This window comes from Cydia strobilella, chromosome Z (genome assembly GCF_947568885.1).
Source record: "Cydia strobilella chromosome Z, ilCydStro3.1, whole genome shotgun sequence".
Classification (NCBI taxonomy): domain Eukaryota; kingdom Metazoa; phylum Arthropoda; class Insecta; order Lepidoptera; family Tortricidae; genus Cydia; species Cydia strobilella.
Window position 1 is genome coordinate 23,738,644 of NC_086068.1, and position 22,163 is coordinate 23,760,806.

Below are 22,163 nucleotides of genomic sequence, written 5' to 3' on the forward strand. Positions count from 1 at the left end.
TTTTACATCTCGGGTTTTTGAGTCCCTCGCTACGCTCAAGATTCTACTTTAGAATCACTCGCTACGCTCAAGATTCTACTTTAGAATCTTTCGCTTTCTCGGGACTCAAAATAAACAATCGCAAGAAAAACTAACTTTCCTCTCTTGTTGCACAAATAACTATAACCCATTTTATTTTATATTCCGCAAATAAAACCTGAGCGCCGCCATTCACGTATTTTGAAAATTTCTCCAAAATATGTTATCAAGTTGGGGATACCAATAAATATTCAAAGTTACTACAACATCTACCATATTACAATTAATGTATTTGTTGTTGTGCACATGCTTGGTTAAATCAGTTAATAATATTGACATCATAATTATTTACAAATTACGTAAATGATATAAGAACCGTACTCTGAATATAGCACTTAATTTCAGTAGTATATTGATATAAGTACTACCACAATGGTATATTTTTAACATAGCAACATGTGCGAGTAAGACACCGCCATCACCGCGCTTTTGCTATCTCAAGTGGACCGTTTTCTCTAGTCTGGTACGAATACGAACACCTTTCTGGGTCGGTGATAAGGTTCAATTTAGTATGGCAAAAATAGTGACAGCTCGTTCCATTATGATATAATTATGATCCAATGTGATTTTTTTTATTCGCCTTCTGGACAGGCTAAGACCATAGGCCATACTGCATCTTCGGTAAGATTAAATTTCATAAGTCAGTTGTGACAATGACATTTTGTTAAGACGTCATGTACTAGCGTCATACAGAACAGTGACAGCATCACAGCAGTGTTGTTATTAGTACGTGTAGTTTTCGTATTTGGTGCCGCATTTCAAAACTTTTACTTGATAACTAACTTAAATTTGACATAACGTGGCTCATTCAGAAGTTTCTTTTCAAGTACACTAGTCAAGAATATCTAGCAAGATTGTTTTTACTTGCCCTCCTGACAGAAATAGTTTAGTTTTAGCGTTTATTTTATTTTATTTTATTTTAAGGTTCACCGACAGTTATTACATTGAGGCTTACATCTATTCAAACATTAATTACATGCTAAATGTATAACTAATTACTGGTAAACACCACATGCGAATAATTTAAAAGCAAAGTCAACGACAAAGCCGACTCATTTGAACACCTTATTATTGTAGAATAAGGAGCAAACCACGTTGTTGGACGTTGATCAATACCAGTGTCAACGTAAACAATAATGGCCAAACCCAGAAGCGAATTTAGGTTCTTTTTCTTCGCTGGTGGTATATTTATTTGCTATTTCATATTTGGAATGCTTCAAGAGAAAATAACACGTGGGCTATACGGAGACAATGAACAGTTCACTTGCACATTGTCACTGGTTTTGGTTCAGTGCGTGGTGAACTATACTTTTGCCCAGATTTTGATGGTAAGTGACTCCTTGAATTCGCAACAAATGTTAATAGATTGCAATGTACTACTTAACCTTATTATCCATATCCTTATTATACAAGTAGTTCTAATGATTCCTGCAGACAAACTGTTCAAATCAAACAGTTTTGCAGGGTTTTTGTCAGCAATATATTTATTTGTTGTTTATTTAATTATTAATAAAATAATCAATGGCATTAATTTCTAGCTTTCTTGGAAACACGAGAAGGACACAACTAGAAAGATTTACTATTTTTCGTCTGCATTAACTTATCTGCTGGGTATGGTGAGCTCTAACATCGCCTTACAATGGATCAACTATCCAACGCAGGTGAGTGATTTTGCAAGGATTGTAACATTTATTATTGATTATTGATAAAAATTATCCTATGTCCTTCCTCGAGCCTCAAACTGTCTCCATACTAAATTTCTTCTAAACGGGTTCAGTGCTTACAAAAAGGATATAATAAGATAGAGCGGTACTGTCATGGTAAATTTTGTAACCACTGTAAATTCACTGCCATTGATCGACATACGTTAAAACTAAAAATAAAGATTTTTAAAAATACGTTAAAATATATTTAAATATGGATAAATGATTTTATTATTTGCATTTTTTATTTTTTTATGATTTTGACCCATGTTCTTTCACTGATCTATCTATCTATCTATCTAGCCCTTTTATTCTGAGCTAGAGTATGTCCCGTAGCTCAGTGTGCCGCTTGGCAAAGGCCTCCTCTAGCTCTTTCCATTGAGGTCTGTCGTGGGCCACTCTTCTCCAGTTCGGGCCCGCTGTGAGTTTGAGTTCATCCTCCCATCTTGTTCGGGGTCTCCTCTGGCCCCGTGTACAACCTCTTGGATACCAATCTGTTACCATTTTGCTCCATTTTTCCCGCCTGTCTCTCAACATGTGGCCAGTCCATCTCCACTTCTGCTGATCTATTTTAGTGAGTATGTCGGTCACTTTTGTTTTTTGTCTCAGGTCTTCATTTCTCACTGTGTCTAGTCTGCGTGTTCCCGTCATACTTCTTTCCATTGATCTCTGGCAGTACTTAAGCCTGTCTCGGTGCTCTTTGTTGAGTGCCCATGTCTCACATCCGTATGTAATGCAGGGTAAGATACATGTGTTAAATACTTTTCTTTTTATGGTAATGCTGAGATTAGTGGACTTCATGACTTCCTTCATAGACCAATATTTTTTCCATCCATTGGTAATTCTTGTATTTATTTCTTTGCTAGTGAGGTCTACCGGAGATATCAGTTGGCCAAGGTATGTGTACTCTTCTACATAATCTAGTAAGGTCGTATTTATTTTTATTTCTGTTTTTATTGAATTGGTCATTAATTTTGTTTTTGTGGTGTTCATTGTTAAGCCAACTTTTTTGCTTTCCTTGCATAGTGACTCGATCATATCTTGCAGCTTCTTTGGATCTTCTTCAAATAATACTATATCATCTGCAAATCTAAGGTGGTTTAGTTTCTTGCCATCTATGTTCAGACCCATGTGACTCCAATCTAGTTTGCGGAAAATGTTTTCAAGGACTGCAGAAAATATCTTGGGGGACATTGGGTCTCCTTGTCTCACGCCTCTTTTCACTCTAAACTCTGGGCCAATTTTTTCCAATTGAACTCTTGCTTTGCTGTTTTTATATATGGTTTTGATGATGTTAGTATATATCTCCAGAATACCTTGACTTGACAAACTTTCCTCCATGGCTTTGTGGCTTATGCTATTGAATGCCTTATTGTAGTCTATGAATGCCATGTATAGAATTTTGTTGTATTCATTATATTTCTCCACTACCTGTTTCACTGTGTGGATGTGGTCTAATGTTGAAAAATGTTTCCTGAACCCAGCTTGTTCGATTGGTTGGTTTTCATCAAGTCTTTTAGTTATTCGATCCAGTATGACCTTCGAGAAGATTTTATACAAGTTGGACATCAGACTTATAGGCCTGTAGTTACCTATGTCTTCCTTTGAGCCTTTCTTATGCAATAGGATGATGTGTGATGTTTCCCATTGTTTGGGTATCCATTGGCTAGTTAATATTCTATTGAATAGTTTTGTGAGTACGGGAGCTAGTTCAGAGGCCATCCCTTTCACTGATATGCGTTAAAATTATAAATAACAAACGAAACCGTCAACGCCCTCTATACGAGAGTAGGCCAAAACTAGTGGCGCCATCTGATCGAGAATCAAATTTTCGTTATTTTCAAGGCACGTTTTTTCCTTAGACTGTATCCATCTATTACGGAGTTATATCTATCTTTGGTGCTTATGAAGACATTTAAATGGACAGAGGTACCTTTGGATTTATAATACAGTGTAAACTCTATATAGCGATACTCAAGGGACCTGACATTTTTTACACTATAGAGAGTTTTCGTTATATAGAGAGAAATTAATATTAAAGTAAAGCAGCTATAAGCAACACATGTTGATGTTATAGGGAGTGGAGTAAATCGTTATATAGAGTGACGTTATATGGAGTTTATACTGTATTACTAGCTTTTGATTGCAACTTCATAATTAGTAACTTGGGTAGCTTATTTTTTATCCAATCTGCTTTTTATTGATTCCCCATACAAATTTCCTCCCCCTTTTCAACCCCTTAAGGGATGATTTCGGGTATAAAAACTAACCCAGGGACTCAAACTATCTATATAGAAAATTGCAACTAAATCGGTTCAGCGGTTTAAACATGAAGAGGTAACAGACAGACAGACACACTTTTGCATTTTATAATATGTATTAAGTGTGGATATTAGGCCAATCAAATTAGATCCAAAAAACCGTTTTGAGGAATTAATACCCAGCAAGCTGGAAATCATTTTAATACCTTCATTTGATCCTAGATGCTCACCTCCTGGGATTGCGCAAACTCGGATATAACGAATTAAAGCTCTGGTATCCTAGGAAAACATCCCAAACCACCATCTCAAATGTCAGACTATGGCAGTGGCGTTGGATCGGACACGTACTCCGTAGGCCGGACAGCCATCTGGCCAAGCAGGATCTCCGCTGGAATTCGGCTGGCAGTAGACGGTCGGGGAGGCCGTGTACTACATGGAGGCGATCAGTTGAGAAAGAGGCTGGCTCAACTGGACTCAACAGGAAAGAGCTGGAAGTAGCCGCGCAAGATCGTGACAAATGGAGGATTATTCTGCGAGCCCTATGTCCCTAATGAGGGATAACAGGAATACATCATCATCATCATCATCCTAGGAAAAGCAACCTAGGTATAAAGATCAAGAGCAAAACTTTCAACTCATGTATCCTTCCGTGTCTGACTTATGGCTGCGAAACCTGGTCTCTTACTAAAAAACAATGGGATAAACTTGCGAAGTGCCAGAGAGCTATGGAGAGGAGCATGCTCGGTGTAAAATTACAGGATAGAAACCGCAGCGCTGACATAAGAACCAGAAAAAAAGTAGCAGATATCCTCACCCACATAGACATTCAAAAATGGAAGTGGGCAGGTCACACTTTAAGATGCAAGACAGAGAAGTGGAGCCAAAGAGTTCTAATGTGGCACCCTACCGATGCGTCAAGAGCGCAAGGCCCTCAATTAACACGATGGGAAGACGAAATTATACGAACAGTGGGACCACTCTGGACAAGGGTGGCAAGAGAGAGGAAATACTGGAAGGAGTTGGAGGAGGCCTTTGCCGACAGGCACACTGAACTAAGAGACTTCATATAGACACTCAAAACTACAACCACAAAACAAACATGTTCAGAACAAAGGACTGTAAAAAAAAAAAAAAACCTAGGAAAGCGGTGCCGTCATATAGCGGCCGTCTTTACGGTGACGACATGTGGAAAGTTCCACGGCCGTATAACACACCGTCGGCCACCAATATTTTTTTTTATTTTTTATTTATTTACAGTGTCAATCACCGCCCTCTAGGAAACCGCGCCATGTTGTTTACATAGACAACGGTCTAGTGACGTCGTTCACCGCTGTATTAGGAACCCAGAGCTTTAGGACCAATAAATAAAGGTATTAAAACAATTTCCAGCTTGCTGGGTATTAATTCTTCGAAAAAACCTAATCTGATTGGCCTATATATATTTGTGGGGATTAAAGTAGGAATGTGGCAATTTACTTTGGTAGCTGAACTGGAAGCCACAAGGGCTGAAATATGGAGCATTTTTTATGAAAAGGGACCTTATTGTCGATGGCGCTTACGCCGCACAGCGTCGCACGGCATTGTATTTAATATCGGAGCATCGTTTATAATGGCGTAAGCGCCATCGACAATAAGGTCCATTTTTATAGAAAATACCACATATGTACTTGGTACTGATTTTGTATTCTGTTTGTTGGTTCATTCATTGTGGTTCTGGATAGAGAACCAGTACCAGGAGTCCTTAGCTCACAGTTAAAAACTGGCACAAGTTTTTTTGTATCAACTTTTTTATATTTACAGGTTGTCGGGAAAGCAGCCAAGCCCATACCTGTAATGATCCTAGGGGTACTAATTGGTCGCAAAGTGTACCCTCTTAAAAAGTACCTTTTTGTATTTCTCATAGTTTTGGGTGTAGTTCTCTTCATGTTCAAGGATCAGAGTAAAAAGGTAGCTCATGAGAGCCAGGGCTTCGGCATTGGTGAGCTGATGCTGTTCCTTTCATTGACCATGGATGGTCTCACTGGAGCTGTGCAGGTAAGATTGTTTGAGCTCCCATGAAGTCAATAATCATACACATTATCTCAAAATTCATTCCATGTTATTAAATCTGTGATCTACATGAAAAACTGATCATACCTCCAATTTAAAACAATTTCTTACCAGCAAATACCTACACCTACCTACATATAAAAATGCAACAGAAAGAAATGTTTTTAAGGTGGTTCGATTTTCATACAAAATTCAATCTGCTTTAATTAAGGCACTACACACTATTACTACACAAATATTTGCTCATTTATCTACTTTAGAATATTCGTTTGCGCTAAATTAATAGAAAAACTTTGTTTAATACAGAAATCATACATAAATCAACCAAATTTTTTCATCAATTTTACGTATGTGTGTGTGTGTGTGTCACAAATGTCGTGTACAAATACGTTGCGTGCGGCGTTGCCACTCTATGACGTTGGCGACGTTGCCTGGCCGACCTGGCAGGATTTGCAGTGTCGTCATGTTTAGTGCATTTTTATTTGACAGTGTTGACACTGACACATAGGGTCATGTTTATTGTGACATCAATTTGTTTGTATAAATTGAAAATGATATCAACGCAAAGAGTATAATAATATATGTAGCAACGTCTAAATCAAGTTACAAAAATCATCGGTGTTCTGGTCCGCGAAAATCCAGAAAAATTCAGACTCAATTGAAGCGGAATTCATGATGGTGAAGTTTCGTAAGGTAGGTACAGTTTCATTCCTTCATTGTACATTGTAATTTTCTCGTGCCGATCTTTTTAGAAAATAATTCTCACTTCTTCCGTAATGGTAGATATAATCAGTGAACAATACCTATATAATGTAATTATTACTGTTTTGGTTGCCGAATAGTCAATGTGTCACTAACTCTAGGTTTTTTTTTAGGTATTGTGCAAAATGAAGAGGCATTCTTGGAAATAAAATGTTTTCCTTCATTAGCCAGAAAAAATCAGGACATCCTCACTGCAATAAAGTAAAATAAAACATTTCCTGGGGATGAAAATTATGGAATTTTGTCTATGAATAAAAAACACAATTATTACTAGGTAAGTAAATGATAACTTTATTAGAATCCATATTGTTGCTTCATCTTTCTTCCTATAACATTAGAGATTTTGTGCTATCATGATATTATTTTTCTTTCAGGTACAGGGACAACTACGGATAACAAATATGAAAAAATGATATTTCATTTGTTGTGTGAATCCATCTACACCAACAAGACATCCACTGCTGGACATAGGCCTCCCCAGGGATCTCCACAACGACTGGTCTTGCAAGACCGGCCAAAATATCGAGAAATAAATAATATAAATAAACATGATAAATATCCCGTTTTCTATAATAGTTATAATTAGAAGGCCATGCAATGTTGTTACTCACTGTACCTACTTGAATCCAAAAAAAAATATATAAAAAAAGTTTTAATTTTATTTTACAATTACTACTTTATTATTAGTACATTACGATACAAGTGCGAAAAGTAGGAAATTGGCAACGAGTGGCGATAAATTGAAACACGACCGAAGGAAGTGTTTTAATCGACACGAGTTGCGAATTACCTTTTCGCACGTGTATTGTACAACGTTTTACAGTACATAATTATGGCCCTTTACATTTTCGACATATGCACGTATTGTACTAATTACCGCACTAGGGCGGTAACGTATATGTAGCACCATATGTACTAAAAAGTATTTTACAGTACATATGGTGCAACTTTCTCGCCCTAGTGCGTAAAGAGCACTTTTCATGCATATGTCGAAAGTTTAAAGGGCCATATGTATACACGTATACACGTGCGAATAGGTAATTAGCAACTCGTGTCGATTTAAAACACTCTCTGCGGTCGTGTTTTAATCTGTCGCCACTCGTTTCGAATTTTCTCTTTTCCGCACTTGTATCGTAAATAACTATTTCAAACTGCAAGGGTACGATGATAGATCTCAATTCAATATAATTTTGCAACATTTGGCATTATTAGGTTATAAATTGTATGGAGATGAAATCTATCATCGTACCCTTCCAGTTTGAAAAATACTATAGAGGCTGGGCAGTAAGGGATTGCTTTACTTGTAGAACTATATTTAGCGCTTTAAAAAAAAACTGATACCTGACACTTACAAACCTGGACTTCCTTGGGCTAGTGCTACTAAGAATCGTCAGTATTCTCCATCCTTTCTGAGTTGGAAGAACCCAAAAGGTGAGATTTGTGAAAGTCAGGTTTTCAATATATGTGGCGTTTTCAACCAAACGGGTACCTACTTATTGTTGTCATATTTCCATAAAGCTTCAAAATGAAATCAACCTAATCGACAACCGACAATGTGGTACCTTTTAGTTCAAAACGTCACATATTTTTATAAAACGTTATAAACGAATTTATTAATAATACTGAATATCTGGGAGAAAAAGAAAACATAAGTAAAAACTCAAAAATGCTCGTTTTCCCAGAGATAAGACCTAGCTAGATCGAACCCCTTACATCAAATTTCATCGAAATCGTTAGAGCCGTTTCCGATATCACTTTCGGTTATATCGGAATCGGACAAGAATTCGAAGAATAAAAGGTATAAGAAACATAAGATAACACAAAAAGGACAAAAAAAAGTACTCCTGACGTACCAGTCTCGAACCAGAATCCTCTTGCACGTATTTCCACGAACATACCGCAACGCCATTGCAGCATACTTACACTGCATGAAATTGTCTACTACAAGCAATCACGGAAACACTGTTTGCATGTGTGAGTAATAGTAGGAAATAGCATGACAGAAACACTCTGTCGACTTTAAAAGTGTTTTTTACACTAATGAAGTATTCAATGTTTATTATAATAGTTCAATATTTATGTAAAGAGTGCGCTAAACATACTTTTAAGTATACAGATACCAACACTATTCCACAAAAAAATAAAACCTGAAAATTTGCGAAAGTAACGCCATCTAGCGGGGTTTAAGCTTTGGGTAACCTAGTCGAACCACCTTAAATTATATCTTCATCATCTTCCTCGCGTGGTCCCGGCATTTTGCCACGGCTCATGGGAGCCTGGGGTCCGCGCTTGGCAACTAATCCCAAGAATTGGCGTAGGCACTAGTTTTTACGAAAGCGACTGCCATCTGACCTTCCAAACCCAGAGGGGAAACTAGGCCTTGTTGGGATTAGTCCGGTTTCCTCACGATGTTTTCCTTCACCGAAAAGCGACTGGTAAAATATCAAATGATATTTCGTACATAAGTTCTGAAAAACTCAATGCTACGAGCCAGGGTTTGAACCTGCGACCTTCGGATTGCAAGTCGCACGCTCTTACCGCTAGGCCACCAGCGCTTTTTTAAATTATATCTTGAAGTTGCGAATATCACTGGGTCTAGGCGACTTTACTCTCCAGCCGGACCCCTTTTAAACACATATATCTGCCAAACTACGGAGGTACGTTTGATTTCCAACGTGGAATGTAAGGGACATTAAAGGTACATTTCACCATTGTAAACTGAGCGCAATAGGATCACGCCAGTCGCTTTCGTAAAATCTAGTGCCCAAGCCAATTCCTGGGATAAAATTGAATGACATTTTATTTTATCCCATTTTCTAAGATTTTTATTTATTTATCAGTGAGTTGAGTCGAGGATGAGTAATTTTTACTTTGTGCTATTTTCTTGTATATGCAACTGACGATGATGCCCGCCATGCAATATCTTACTGTAGGTACATTTTTTTAAATGTTTTTTTTTTTCTTATAATAAATACTTAATCTAATTATTTAATGCATTGTAGGGTAATTGTGTAAACAGAGTATAGTGATCTATTTAATTGAATATATGTATATTTCAGGAACGGATTAAAAGTGAGTCCTCGCCATCTGCCTATTCAATGATGGTCAATACAAATGGATGGTAATTGATTTTCTTTACTTCACGAGCGGGCAAAGCGAAGTTCTCACATTATACAGGTAGCACATCTGGCTAGGGGCACATCCCGGCATTTCGAAGTTTTTACATTTTACTACTCATAATACGCGAGTTTTAGCAAATCGCGAGTTCACAGTTCAAGGCGAGCCATTTATAAGTACGTACAGTTTTTATTGATGTTGAAGCAGAGCTATCACTTATTCTCCGAATCTCGTGCGAAGGTTATGCTTTTAATATTAGTACGACTTGTATGTGTCCTGTATGTGACCTACTGTACAAAATGGAAGGGTTGGCAGAAGTTATAAATGTTTTTTTCCTTCATATGCTTCCAGGTCATCAATAATCTTATCAATTGGCGTCTTATTGACTGGTGAGATCTTCCGGTTCATCGCTTTTGTGTCCAAGTATCCTGAAGTACTGGTGCACCTTGCGGGCCTGGCATTCATGGGAGCCTTAGGGCAACTGTTCATATTTTTCATGGTAAGGGCCACTCAGCTTGTTCTAACAGGCCTCTTTCAAAAATGTACCGTTATCGTAAACTAGCTTTTGCCCGCGACTTCGTCTGCGTGGTGTTAATTTGGGTATCTTATTTTTTATCCAATCTGCTTTTTATCGGTTCCCCATACGAACTTCCACCCCCTCTTTTAGGGGTGTCTGGGAGTATAAATATGAAATGCAAAAGTGAAGAGTGAATATGAAGTACAAACAAACACGACAAGGAGACGACCGAGGCACAGGCTATGCGTTAGCCTACGGAAGTAGGCACGTGGAATGCTGACAACGCTTAAGTTGTCCCTATAGTCGTCCTTCCCAAAAAATCAAAAATAAACTTAAAACACTAAATAAATTTTCTTTTTTAGGGTTCCGTACCCAAAGGGTAAAAACGGGACCCTATTACTAAGACTCCGCTGTCCGTCTGTCCGTCCGTCTGTCTGTCTGTCTGTCTGTCACTAGGCTGTATCTCATGAACCGTGATAGCTAGACAGTAGAAATTTCCACAGATGATGTATTTCTGTTGCCGCTATAACAACAAATACTAAAAACAGAATAATATAAATATTTAAATGGGGCTCCCATACAACAAACGTGATTTTTTTGCTGTTTTTTTCCGTAATGATACGGAACCCTTCGTGCGCGAGTCCGATTCGCACTTCAATCTACATGTATCTGTCTACTTCTGGAAACTTATCTGGAATCGATTTGGTGTGTCGCCTAACCTTGGCTTTCTGGCATTGAACGCAGGTTTTGGCGCAAAGACCTACATCTTTGTTCATGTTCGTCCAGAAAAATCTTTTCGAAATCATTTTACGTGACGTACGTACACCTGGATGACTTACATTACGAACACTTAAAAACATCGTGACGAAATTTCTCAGGAATGTACGGTCTCGCATTACCTGTAGTTAATTCACAGTAAACAGTGTAAGTACAGTAGTAAACTCACTTATAAAAAGTAACTATCTCACCAATTCACCATTCAACTTTCCAAAAGCATGTCATAGGTTTATGATCTGTATAAATAATTAGTTCTCTGCCTTCATGCAGATACCTAAAATGTTGTACAGACTAATAAATAGCTAATAATTCTTTATCGTAAGTACTGTATTTCATTTGTGCAGACGTTAGCTTCTTAGAAAAGTAAGCTAAAGGTTTCTAATAACCAGCAACGGCAGCAACATATTGTTGTATAACTGATTCAACACACGTGTTGCTAGCATCTGCAAATAAAGCAATCGGTTCTGTGGGAAGTGGATATGCTAATGTAGCAGCATTTTCTAAGCTAAGCTTACATTGTCGGAACGCTTCGTCAGCTTCCTGTGTCCACACTATAGGTCTTTTGTCGTTACGTTTAGCTTTGTGAATATACCTAAGCAATAATTCTTGATATTGTCAGCCCTGAGTCCTTTTCTGTTCAGCGTAGTGCAATTTTTTTTTATGATGAATAGGCAGGCGTTTGACCACGATCCCAGCTGATGGTAAGTGATGATGTGGTCTACGGTGGAGCACGCTTACCTATGAGATACCTATTAACTCTTGCCTTGAAGAGCCCCACATTGTACTCATGCGGAAACTCAGACTCGGGCAGGGCGTTCCACTCCTTGGCAGTTCGCATAAGAAATGTGGAAGCAAAACGCTTCGTGCGTATTTTTGGAGTTCCTACTATGAAGCGATGCCGGAGTGCCGTTTTTCTTGTGGTCCGATGGTAAAAATGGGACGGAGGAATAAGGTTGTGCAGTTCCTCGGCACACTCCGAAATGTATCCTATAAAAGATCGACAGGCTGGCAACCATGCGACGATGCTCCAGACTTTGGAGTCGAGCATTCGTCAGATTGCTGTCATTGATGATGATGATTCTCTTGGCCCTCCTCTCCTCTCAACTGACTCGAGCGCCTCAAGCTGGTACTTTGCAGAGCCATCCCACAGATGAGAACAGTATTCTACACACGATCGGACTTGTGCTTGGTAAAGGTCGAGCAGCTGCCTAGGTGTAAAATACTGCCTCACCTTGTTGAGGATGCCTAGCTTTTTTGCCGCTAACTGTGCTTTCGACTCGATATGCGGGCCGAAGTTGAGCTTCGAGGTCAGCGAGATTCCGAGCAGCTCAAGATAGTCGGTTAACGGAAGGGATACATCTCGGAAAGTAGGAGTGAGATGGAATGGACTCCGTTTAGCGGAGATAAGACACGCCTAAGTCTTACTAGCATTGAACGCAACCAGATTGGCTTCACGCCAATCGGAGACTGCCTTCAGTGACACATTGCCTCCCTGAGCGCCTGAATTTGGGCTCCACTAGCTCGTGAATTGGGTATGTAGCTTTCAACAACCGTAGTGTTATCTGCGTATCCGAACGTACCTGGCTGCAGCAGGTCGTTTATGTGGAGCCGGAAAAGGGTCGCTGAAAGCACGGACCCTTGAGGGACTCCGGCAATTGATTGCCATCTGATCTGACGAGCAGCCATTAATGACAACCCGAATCGATTGATCCCTCAAAAAGTCTGATACCCAGTCACAGAGACTAGTGGGTAGACCGAAGGACGGTAGCTTGCTAATAAGGCCCTCGTGCCAAACCCTGTCGAAGGCCTTCGATACATCTAGAGAGACAGCTAAAGCCTCTCCATTCTTCTCGATGGCCTCACTCCAAATGTGCGTGGCATACGCTAAAAGATCTCCAGTAGACCGGCCTCGGCGGAACCCATATTGCCGGTCACTGAGCAGGTCATTCGCTTCTAGGTATGCCAGGAATCGGTTGTTCAGTACACGTTCGACGTGACCGAAATCGGTCTATAGTTGGTAGGGTCAGCTCGGCTACCTTTTTTCGGCACTGGTTGAACATTAGCAAGCTTCCAAGACTTCGGAACCTGGCCGGTAGCCATAGAGAGGCGGAAGAGGCGCGTCAATATGGGACATAGCTCAGGTGCACAGGTTTTAAGAACTATGGCTGAAATTCCGTCAGGACCACTTGCTTTATTCACGTCCAGGTTTTGCAGCACTTTGCGAACCTCCGTCTGACGTATGCGTATGTCTGACATAGAAGTCTCGCAAACTAGTGGACTAAGAGGTTTTGTGCCAGTTACATCTAGACGTGAAGATTCAGCGAAGATAGAAGCAAATAAATTCGCTTTCTCTTCAGCAGTGTGGGCAAGTGACCCATCCGGTGTCAGCAGTGGGGGTAGTGAGGGGCGGCAGAAGTTCGATTCGACTGCTTTCGCAAGGGTCCAAAACGCTTTACTACCTGTAGGGTGCGCGGCGAGTTTTTTCCCAGTCGTATGTGGTCAAATCGAGCTTTCCGTAGAGCCTTTTTACTGGACTTGGTTGCCCTATTGTAGGCTCTCTTCTTATCTGGTATGTCACTAGCTTTGCGGTTTCGAGCATCAGCCCAGGCAAGGAAGGCCTCGTGTTTCAGTGCTTCAGCACGTCGACACTCAGCTCCAAACCAGGGCTGTGCTTTGCTAGATGTGCTCGCATCGGAAAAAGGAATAAAGTTTTCCATACCCTGGCGCAGCACATCTGTTATAGCATCCGCACAAACTGAGGGGTCACCCGAAGAGAAGCACAAGGGCCGCCAAGGATAGGATGCAAAAACGAGCGCATCCCATCCCAGTCTGCCGACTTATATCGCCATATCCGCCTAGTGCCTGTGGGGCTAAGGTCGGGTGGGGAATATACCGACACAGATTTCACTAGACAGTGGTCAGAGCTACCTAAAGGGGACGACACTGACACTGCGTAGTGATCCGGGTCGGTAGTCAGCAGAAGGTCCAGGCAATTAGCTGTTTGGCCGTCAACAGCTAGACGTTGTTTCGGCGAAAATCCACGAACCATCTCCGTGGCTTATGATGTACGCTGACGACATTGCACTGACATATGAAGACAAACAGAAACTGGAGCATAAAGTGAACCAATGGAAGGGTGCGTTAGAGGACGGCGGTCTGAAACTAAATGTTGCGAAGACCGAGTACATGGCATGTGGCGGCACGGACCCCGACCCCATAAAGGTAGGAGACGAATTTGTCGTGAAATACCTTGGGTTCGTGCTGCACGATTCTGGTGAAATCGATCACGACGTCCAAGCCCGTATAAGCGCTGCTTGGGCAAAATGGCGAGAAGTAACCGGTGTCTACTGCGACCCCAGGATACCGGTGAAGCTAAAGGGCCTTGTGTACAAGAGCATCATCCGCCCAGTTCTACTATATGGTAGCGAGACCTGGCCTGCCCTCGGAAGACATGTCCAGCTTCACGTCACGGAGATGAAGATGTTGCGATGGATGTGTGGCGTTACGCGACCAGATCGCATACGTAACGAAGACATCCGTGGCAGCCTCGGAATCCGTGACGTAGCGGATAAGCTGCAGGAAAGTCGTCTCCGGTGGTATGGCCATATAAGCCGCAGACCGGTGGACTACGTCGGAAACAGATGCCTCAACCTCACTATCCAAGGCCCTAGATCACGCGGCCGCGGTAGGCCTAAGAAGCGCTGGCTAGACGTCGTGATAGCGGACATGCATTCTCTTGCAACATGCAAGAGAACAATCTCACACTTGAGGATGCCGAAAACCGGGCAAAGTGGAGAAGATTAAGTAGGAAAGCGGACCCTGGCGCTAGGCCGGGAAAACACTTGCCATAAATAGAATAGTTTCTAAAGTATAATTTGTCCAAATATAAATACGATTATATTTCCCAAATAAGTGAAAATAACAGAATAGTACTTAGTAGTTTATGTCTTCGTTAATTACAAAACGAAGACATAAACTATAGGTATATTAGAAAATTTCAGATTTTTAGTTTTTCCTTCACATGGGTTTTTTAGGGGACAAATTTGACCATTTTTCAAAATTCTCAGTTTTCACAACTACTTTTCTAATTGAAGATATTATTCTACGATGATGAAAATTTACCAGTATAAGAAGGGCAAAGACATTATATTTTAGAAAAAAGTAGCTCTTGATGTGCAATAGGGTTGCCACGGAAAATGTTTGAAAATCGTAAAAACGGACCGTTAGCATGAACATTTAAGATGGCCACCATTTTGTTTTAGTTGCTTTAGCTAACTTTTGTCTTACAATGTAAAATACTCATTTCACACCTAATCAAGTAAAGAAAGATTTATTTGGTTACCTGTTCTAAATCAAAAGTTAGAGCACATTATGTATAAGCAGGAATTTGACCCGATTTTTTCCTTCGAATGGACACTGCTCTGAAATTAAGACAGAATTTTTTTATGGTAGTGACTTATCTTTCCTGGCACCACAAGGATAGCTCTCAATTTTTTTTATTCAAATTAAAAATTACACGGCGCACCCCATTTGTCGAAATCAGATGGAATGGCCCTAAAGGATTAGAGTTAATCAGTTCAATCACTAAATAGCAGTTAATATGTTTCTAGGTGTCAGAATTTGGGCCTCTCCCGTGCTCGGTGGTAACCACTACGAGGAAGTTCTTCACAGTGCTGGCTTCGGTGCTCATATTCGGCAACGTGCTGCTCGGGCGGCAGTGGATAGGCGCCACTATAGTATTCACTGGTAAGTTTCAATTAGCCTCATGCATTAAGTTTAAATTTGATCCAAGTATGTTTTATTCGGATGATTTTTACCGTTATAGTTACTAATGCATTTCCGTTATTAAGGCCGTTCCATCGCTTTGCCGCTGTCACTGTCACATTTCGCAAGAAAGAACGGGAAAGATCATACGCTCCAAGTGTCAATTTTGATCGAATAATGTCGATTTTTATTTATTTTAAAAACGCTACCTTACAATATCGAAATTCGAAAGCTATGAAATTACTATTTAAGTTAAGATTGTTTTTTCTTCTTTTTTTGTTTATAGTATCACATAATAAATAACCGAGTAAAGTAGGATTAAAAGTCCGAGTTAGAGGTTACTTTGGGAATTAATTGTATCGAGCGAAGTGTCATAATTCGATAAAAGATAATATAGTCAAGAACTACATATATTTTTTCCACGTCTACAAATATCAACGCCTCTTAGAAAAACATGATCATATAAGGAGATTTTTCGCCTTCTGGCTCAGGGAACCGCCTTAAATTATCGTTTAATTGCTTAAAATAATAAATAAAAAATACAAAAATTGTGCGCGAAAAGCTAATGAGCGAAACGCAACGCCATTGGTCGAAACGTCACGTGACGTCACTCGTTCGACAGATTTGTTGTTTTGTTCTGCGTCGTACTGATTTTGAATGAAATCTAGTATAAAAATGTTATTTCGTCGCGATTTAGTAATTCAAGATGGTTATATCTCAAACATCGGTTATTGTCGACTAATTCTAGATAGTTAACACTTGGTAGAGTTTAAATACACTTATTATTTAAATTAGTACGTATTTAATACAACACGTCGATCAAGTTTTATTCGCCAGCTACACACTAGTTAGCAGTTAGTAACACAAAAGTACGGATGTTTTTGCATTATTGTAGGTTTAAAGATGCATGTATTGTTTTGTAGATGTCTATCACCGGTAAAACCGGTTCACTTATCTTAATCATTACAATTCTGAAACAATACATCCCAGTATTTTCTTATCCTCTCAATCTCCGTTTCACTATGAATCCGCCAAGGTATTTTTGTATGTTGCGCTTTTTTTTCGCATTTCTGCCAATAAGCAAAGACAACTTTAGAGCAAATCAGCCAAAAATATTGACATTTTAATGATCTTTTAAATAAAAACATCATCTTCCTCGCGTTGTCCCGGCATTTTCCCAAGGCTCGTGGGAGCCTGGGGTCCGATTGGCAACTAATCCCAAGAATTGGCGTAGGCACTAGTTTTTACGAAAGCGACTGCCATCTGACCTTCCAACCCAGAGGGTAAATTAGGCCTTATTGGGATTAGTCCGGTTTCCTCACGATGTTTTCCTTCACCGAAAGGGCGACTGGTAAATAATATCAAATGATATTTCGTACATAAGTTCCAAAAGACTCATTTATACGAGCCGGGGTTTGAACCAGCGCTTTTAAACAAAAACATTGAAAATATATTGAAACACACCCAACTTCATAGGCGAGAAATTAAATTTTTCTATGAAAAGTCAACTCGTTTTAAATTTTGGGTGTGCCAGAGTATAATACTGATTTCGACATTTAGGTCTTCTAGAATGCGTCTATGCTTTATTACAAATAAAGGCCGATGCAGACGGGACAATTTTTCGCCCAATCTGATTAATTTGTCTGATCAAATCAGGTGTTGTCGCGAAAATTAAATTGGCTCGCCGAGCCCACTAGATTCGATTGTACGGTTATGACCGATGAAATTGAGGTGGGAACCCAAGAATGCCAATTTTCGACCCTAGTATGCGCGTTTGGGGGCATTTTTTTTAATTTGAGCCCTTGAATGTCATCGTAAATCTAAAATTAGTCATTAAAATTGTGAACTTGTGGGCGCTAGATGAGAGTGACTCCAATTTTTTTTTAGTTTTTTTGGAAAGGTTTGACGAAGTTTTGACCAAAGATAGATATAACTCCGTAATAGATGGATACAGTCTAAGGAAAAAACGTGCCTCGAAAATCAAGAAAATTTGATTCTCGTTCAGAGGGCGCTACTAGCTTTGGCCTACTGTCGTATAGATGACGTTGACGGTTTCGTTTGTTATTTAACAAATTTAACGCATATCAGTGAAAGAACATGGGTCAAAATCATTAAAATAATTAATGCAAATAAAAAAAATCATTTATCCATATTTAAATACATTTGATCGTATTTTTATAAATCTTCATTTTTAGTTTTAAAGTGTGTCGACAGATGGCAGTGAATTCACTGGGGTTACAAAATTTACTATGACAGTACTGCTCTAGTATAAGTTACTCTATGGTTTGACTAAAGAATATGCGGTTCTATATTGCGTATAAATTCGTAAATACTTAGATAAATCACATACTTTACATTAAATTAATGAATATAAGTGACATACAGGCTTCATAATGTGTTGTGTACTTCCGAAGCTTATGGTCCAAAGGGTAAGAAGTCATTTGTTACCAGAAAAATCTACAAACATGATTGGTTTGCTCGTGTATACTTCGATTTAATTTTTATTCGAAAAATAGTTATTTGTTATACAAGGGTTCAAAGTCTTTATTTATACACATTATAATCATCATCTGGTTAACATTAGGTAAATTTTTTTGACAATGAAATAAAACTATGAAAACGGATTACAGCGTTCGTGGTCAACGGGTCACGGGTAAAGAGTTCGAAACGTCGGGATGTATTATAAATTCAATATATGCGATATAATCCGTTTTCATAGTTTTATTTCATGAGTAACTATCGCGGTAACCGAAGACAATATTTTTTGACAATGTTGGCATTTTTGACGATGCGTTTTGAAATTGCATTGACTAACTTGTGCGTTCAGAATTATATTCAATATCATTATAAAAAAACAAATGTTTCTTATGGAATTTTAAGGTTTGACTTAAAATCATTAAACAAAACTAAATTTGGTATTTTTTATTAAATTCCAAACCATTTATATAATGATAATTAATATCGAACGAACAATTATTATAAGCGTTTTACGTTTTGTTATCTGTCTAAAGCTACTTAAACACGCTCTAAGGTCAAATTACTTTCCCCACTAGTAGATAAAATGCGTTTTCCCCCGTTTGTTTTAATGGATAAAAGACGGCTTTCCGAGCTAGTGAGGGGAAATAGTTATTTGTTATACAAGGGTGCAAAGTTGTATTTTACCCGCGAGTGTAGAATAGAAACACGAGCAAGCGAAAGGATTCTATAGGTGAACCACGAGCGAAGCGAGTGGTTCTAAAATAGAACCCTGAGCGTAGCGAGTGTTTCAACACACGAGAAGTAAAATACATTTGCGCCCGTGTGTAACACAAAACTTTTCACCTCACTATAGCGAGGAAAGTGCAACATCCACAGGCGTTAGATCATCTTCATCACTGTAATCACTCATTTCTTTACGATATTATAACAGAAAACTCTGGAAGTTGTGTATTTTTACGCGAGTCGGTGAGAAAAGGTTTTAAGTAAAAAAAATGTTGACAATGTTGACATTTCTGATGTATGAAATGTCAACGATGCGTTTTGAAATTGCATCGACTCAACTTGTGCGTTCAGAATTATATTTAACATCATTATAAAAAACAAACGTTCCTTATGGAATTTTAAGGTTTATGACTTAAAATCATTAAATAAAGCTAAATTTGGTATTTTTTATTAGATTCTCAAACCATTTATTTAATGATAATTAATATCGAACGAACCATTATCATGAGCGTTTTACGTTTTGTTATCTGTCAAGCTACTTAAACACGCTCCATCCAAGGTCAAATTACTTTCCCCACTAGTGGATAAAACGCGTTTTTCCCCGCTTGTATTGAAGGATAAACGGCAACTTTCCGAGCTAGTGAGGGGAAAAGTACATTATGAGCTGCACATTTAATTTGTTAGTATACTTTGGCAAAAGATAATGCCTATAGAATGGTTTTTAGGTTCATCCGTGGTATTTAAAAATAGTAAAACTAATAATTAGTGTCAAGTAGCTGAAATACACGAACAACATTAGTAACAAACTTCAGTTGCGTCCAACGAGTGACGTCATCACGCTCTGTCGAATTCGCGCCAAAAATGATGAGCATTTCAACCGCTTAAAATTGTCCAACATTTTAAATATATAATGTGAAGATTTATAAAAGTATCTTTATTTTTTCCGGTGCTCAAACGATATAAATAATGATAAAAAATCATACATGATGCTAATTACAAACACTCAATGAATATGAAAATATTAGATTTCTATATTTGTGTTCTTGGCGTAGGTAATCTATTACAAAATTCACTCCTCGGTCTCGAACTCGTAACTTTTATGGTAAATGCGAAGTGTATAAAAATCAAGGTTCTAGTGGAAATATTCGCTGCAGACGGGTGAGCCTTGTAGCTCTGTTGATAGAGCGGCTAGCTGGCGCGAGTGCGAGTCTCGTCTGAGGCGATGGTTTATTTCATTTTTCCTTTAGCAAGGCTGGTTGCCTATTCTCAGTTCAGTAAGCCTTCCTAAAGTAAATAAGATCTTTAAAATATCTACTGGATTTTGATCTATGGACACCAAGTAAAATATGATAGGTAAATATCCATGAAGATATATAAATTCGTATTCTATTAGGAGTTTGATAACCGCTAATTTAAAAATATACTTATATGATGTAAATATTTTCAGGTTTGTTCCTGGACATTTTGTACAGCAAAGGAAAAGGTCAGGCGTCGAAAAAGGTAACAGAAAAATAACTTATGTAATTAATTTCGAACAAATAAATTTTTACGAATCAAAGTTACATTATATTTTAAATTGGCTGTTTTAACTCACAGAAAAACAAGTAAATAAATTTACATCACTGAATTTAAAGCTACCAAGAATAAAACAATGAAAACAAAATAGCTCGAACGAGTTTGTGAAGTGTAATAGAAAACCGTGATACTAGTGCAATGGATAAATTATGCATATAGAGAAATGATATTGTATTTTTATACTTATATTATGATTAAAAATAAACTGTATGTATATAAAAAAGTGCCAGGGGTCAAATGCACTGTTATTTTAAGTACCTATATGAAATAAAAAAACCTTATTCCAAAGCTGTAAACGATATTGTATTTTAATATCATCTTCATCATCATTCGCTTGCCCTTATCTCATCCACTTGGGGTCGGCGCAGCATGTCTTTTTCTTCCATAACTCTCTCGCGCATTCGCGTTCGTTGCATAATATGTAGGTATATGTATTGTATTTTAATATATTATGATAAAAAAATTGTAGGATATAAAACAATACCAGCCCTGGAGTCAAATGCACTGTTATATTATATGAATAATTTTTAAGAAAAAAAAAACCGACTTCAATGGGGGATGCCGTTACTTATTGTTGATGGTGCACTCCAGACAATGAAATGAAAAAGACAGCATCTTTTACCTAACTAAAAGGAGGTAAAACCACCCACTTTTCTAGTAGCATTTCGTTTTTGTAAGGGTCACAGTTCTAACCTAACCTAACCCAATGTTCGGTTCTGCGAGGATCGCAGTTCAAAAAAAAGTCCAGGTCCAAGTTTGGGTCTGGGTCCATAACGAAGAGAATAAATCGCTATATGTCGTTGAAGAGTTCCACTCTGATCATCATCAGCAGTTCCACTTCATCAAATGTCACTTTTTTATGTAAATGCTGGATTTGTTGATGAAAATACAAAAATCACTGAATGTATTGTCACATTTGAGGAGTTCCCTCGGTACCTAATGGATCCCATCATCAGAACTCGAGCTTGACAAAAATGTGTCTTGAAAACTTAACTTGCTTAACAAACATAAAAAGAAGACAAATCGCTAAACGTGAACTATGCGTCATTAAGGAGTTCCATTCTGATATTTCTGATCATCATCAGCAGCTCCACTTCATCAAATGTCACTTTTTTTAATGGAAATGCTGGATTTGTTGATAAAAATACAAAAATCACTATATGTATGCCTTTCACATTTGAGGAGTTCCCTCGATTTCTCATGGATCCCATCATCAGAACTCGAGCTTGACAAAAGTGTGTCTTGAAAACCTAACTTGCTTAACAAGCATAACGAAGAGGACAAATCGCCAAACGTGAACTATGCGTCATTGAAGAATTCCGTTCTGATCATCATCAGCAGTTCCACTTCATCAAATGT

At 38.6% G+C, this 22,163-nt stretch overlaps 1 protein-coding gene across 2 annotated transcripts; it reads left to right on the forward strand.

The window, feature by feature from the left end:
* The first annotated feature begins 780 nt into the window (after positions 1–780).
* On the forward strand, positions 781–21,103 carry LOC134754386 (solute carrier family 35 member B1 homolog). 2 transcript variants are annotated; one of them, XM_063690691.1, is made up of 8 exons: positions 781–1,079; positions 1,156–1,406; positions 1,617–1,739; positions 5,843–6,076; positions 9,913–9,974; positions 10,322–10,469; positions 15,875–16,010; positions 20,677–21,103. In XM_063690691.1, the coding sequence occupies exons 2-8, from the start codon at positions 1,215–1,217 to the stop codon at positions 20,742–20,744; spliced, it is 963 nt and encodes a 320-aa protein (XP_063546761.1). In that variant the 5' UTR covers positions 781–1,079; positions 1,156–1,214; the 3' UTR covers positions 20,745–21,103. The 2 variants fall into 2 exon arrangements, with proteins under 2 accessions (XP_063546761.1, XP_063546759.1); XM_063690689.1 differs by having other exon boundaries at positions 781–1,406.
* The last annotated feature ends 1,060 nt before the right edge of the window (positions 21,104–22,163 follow it).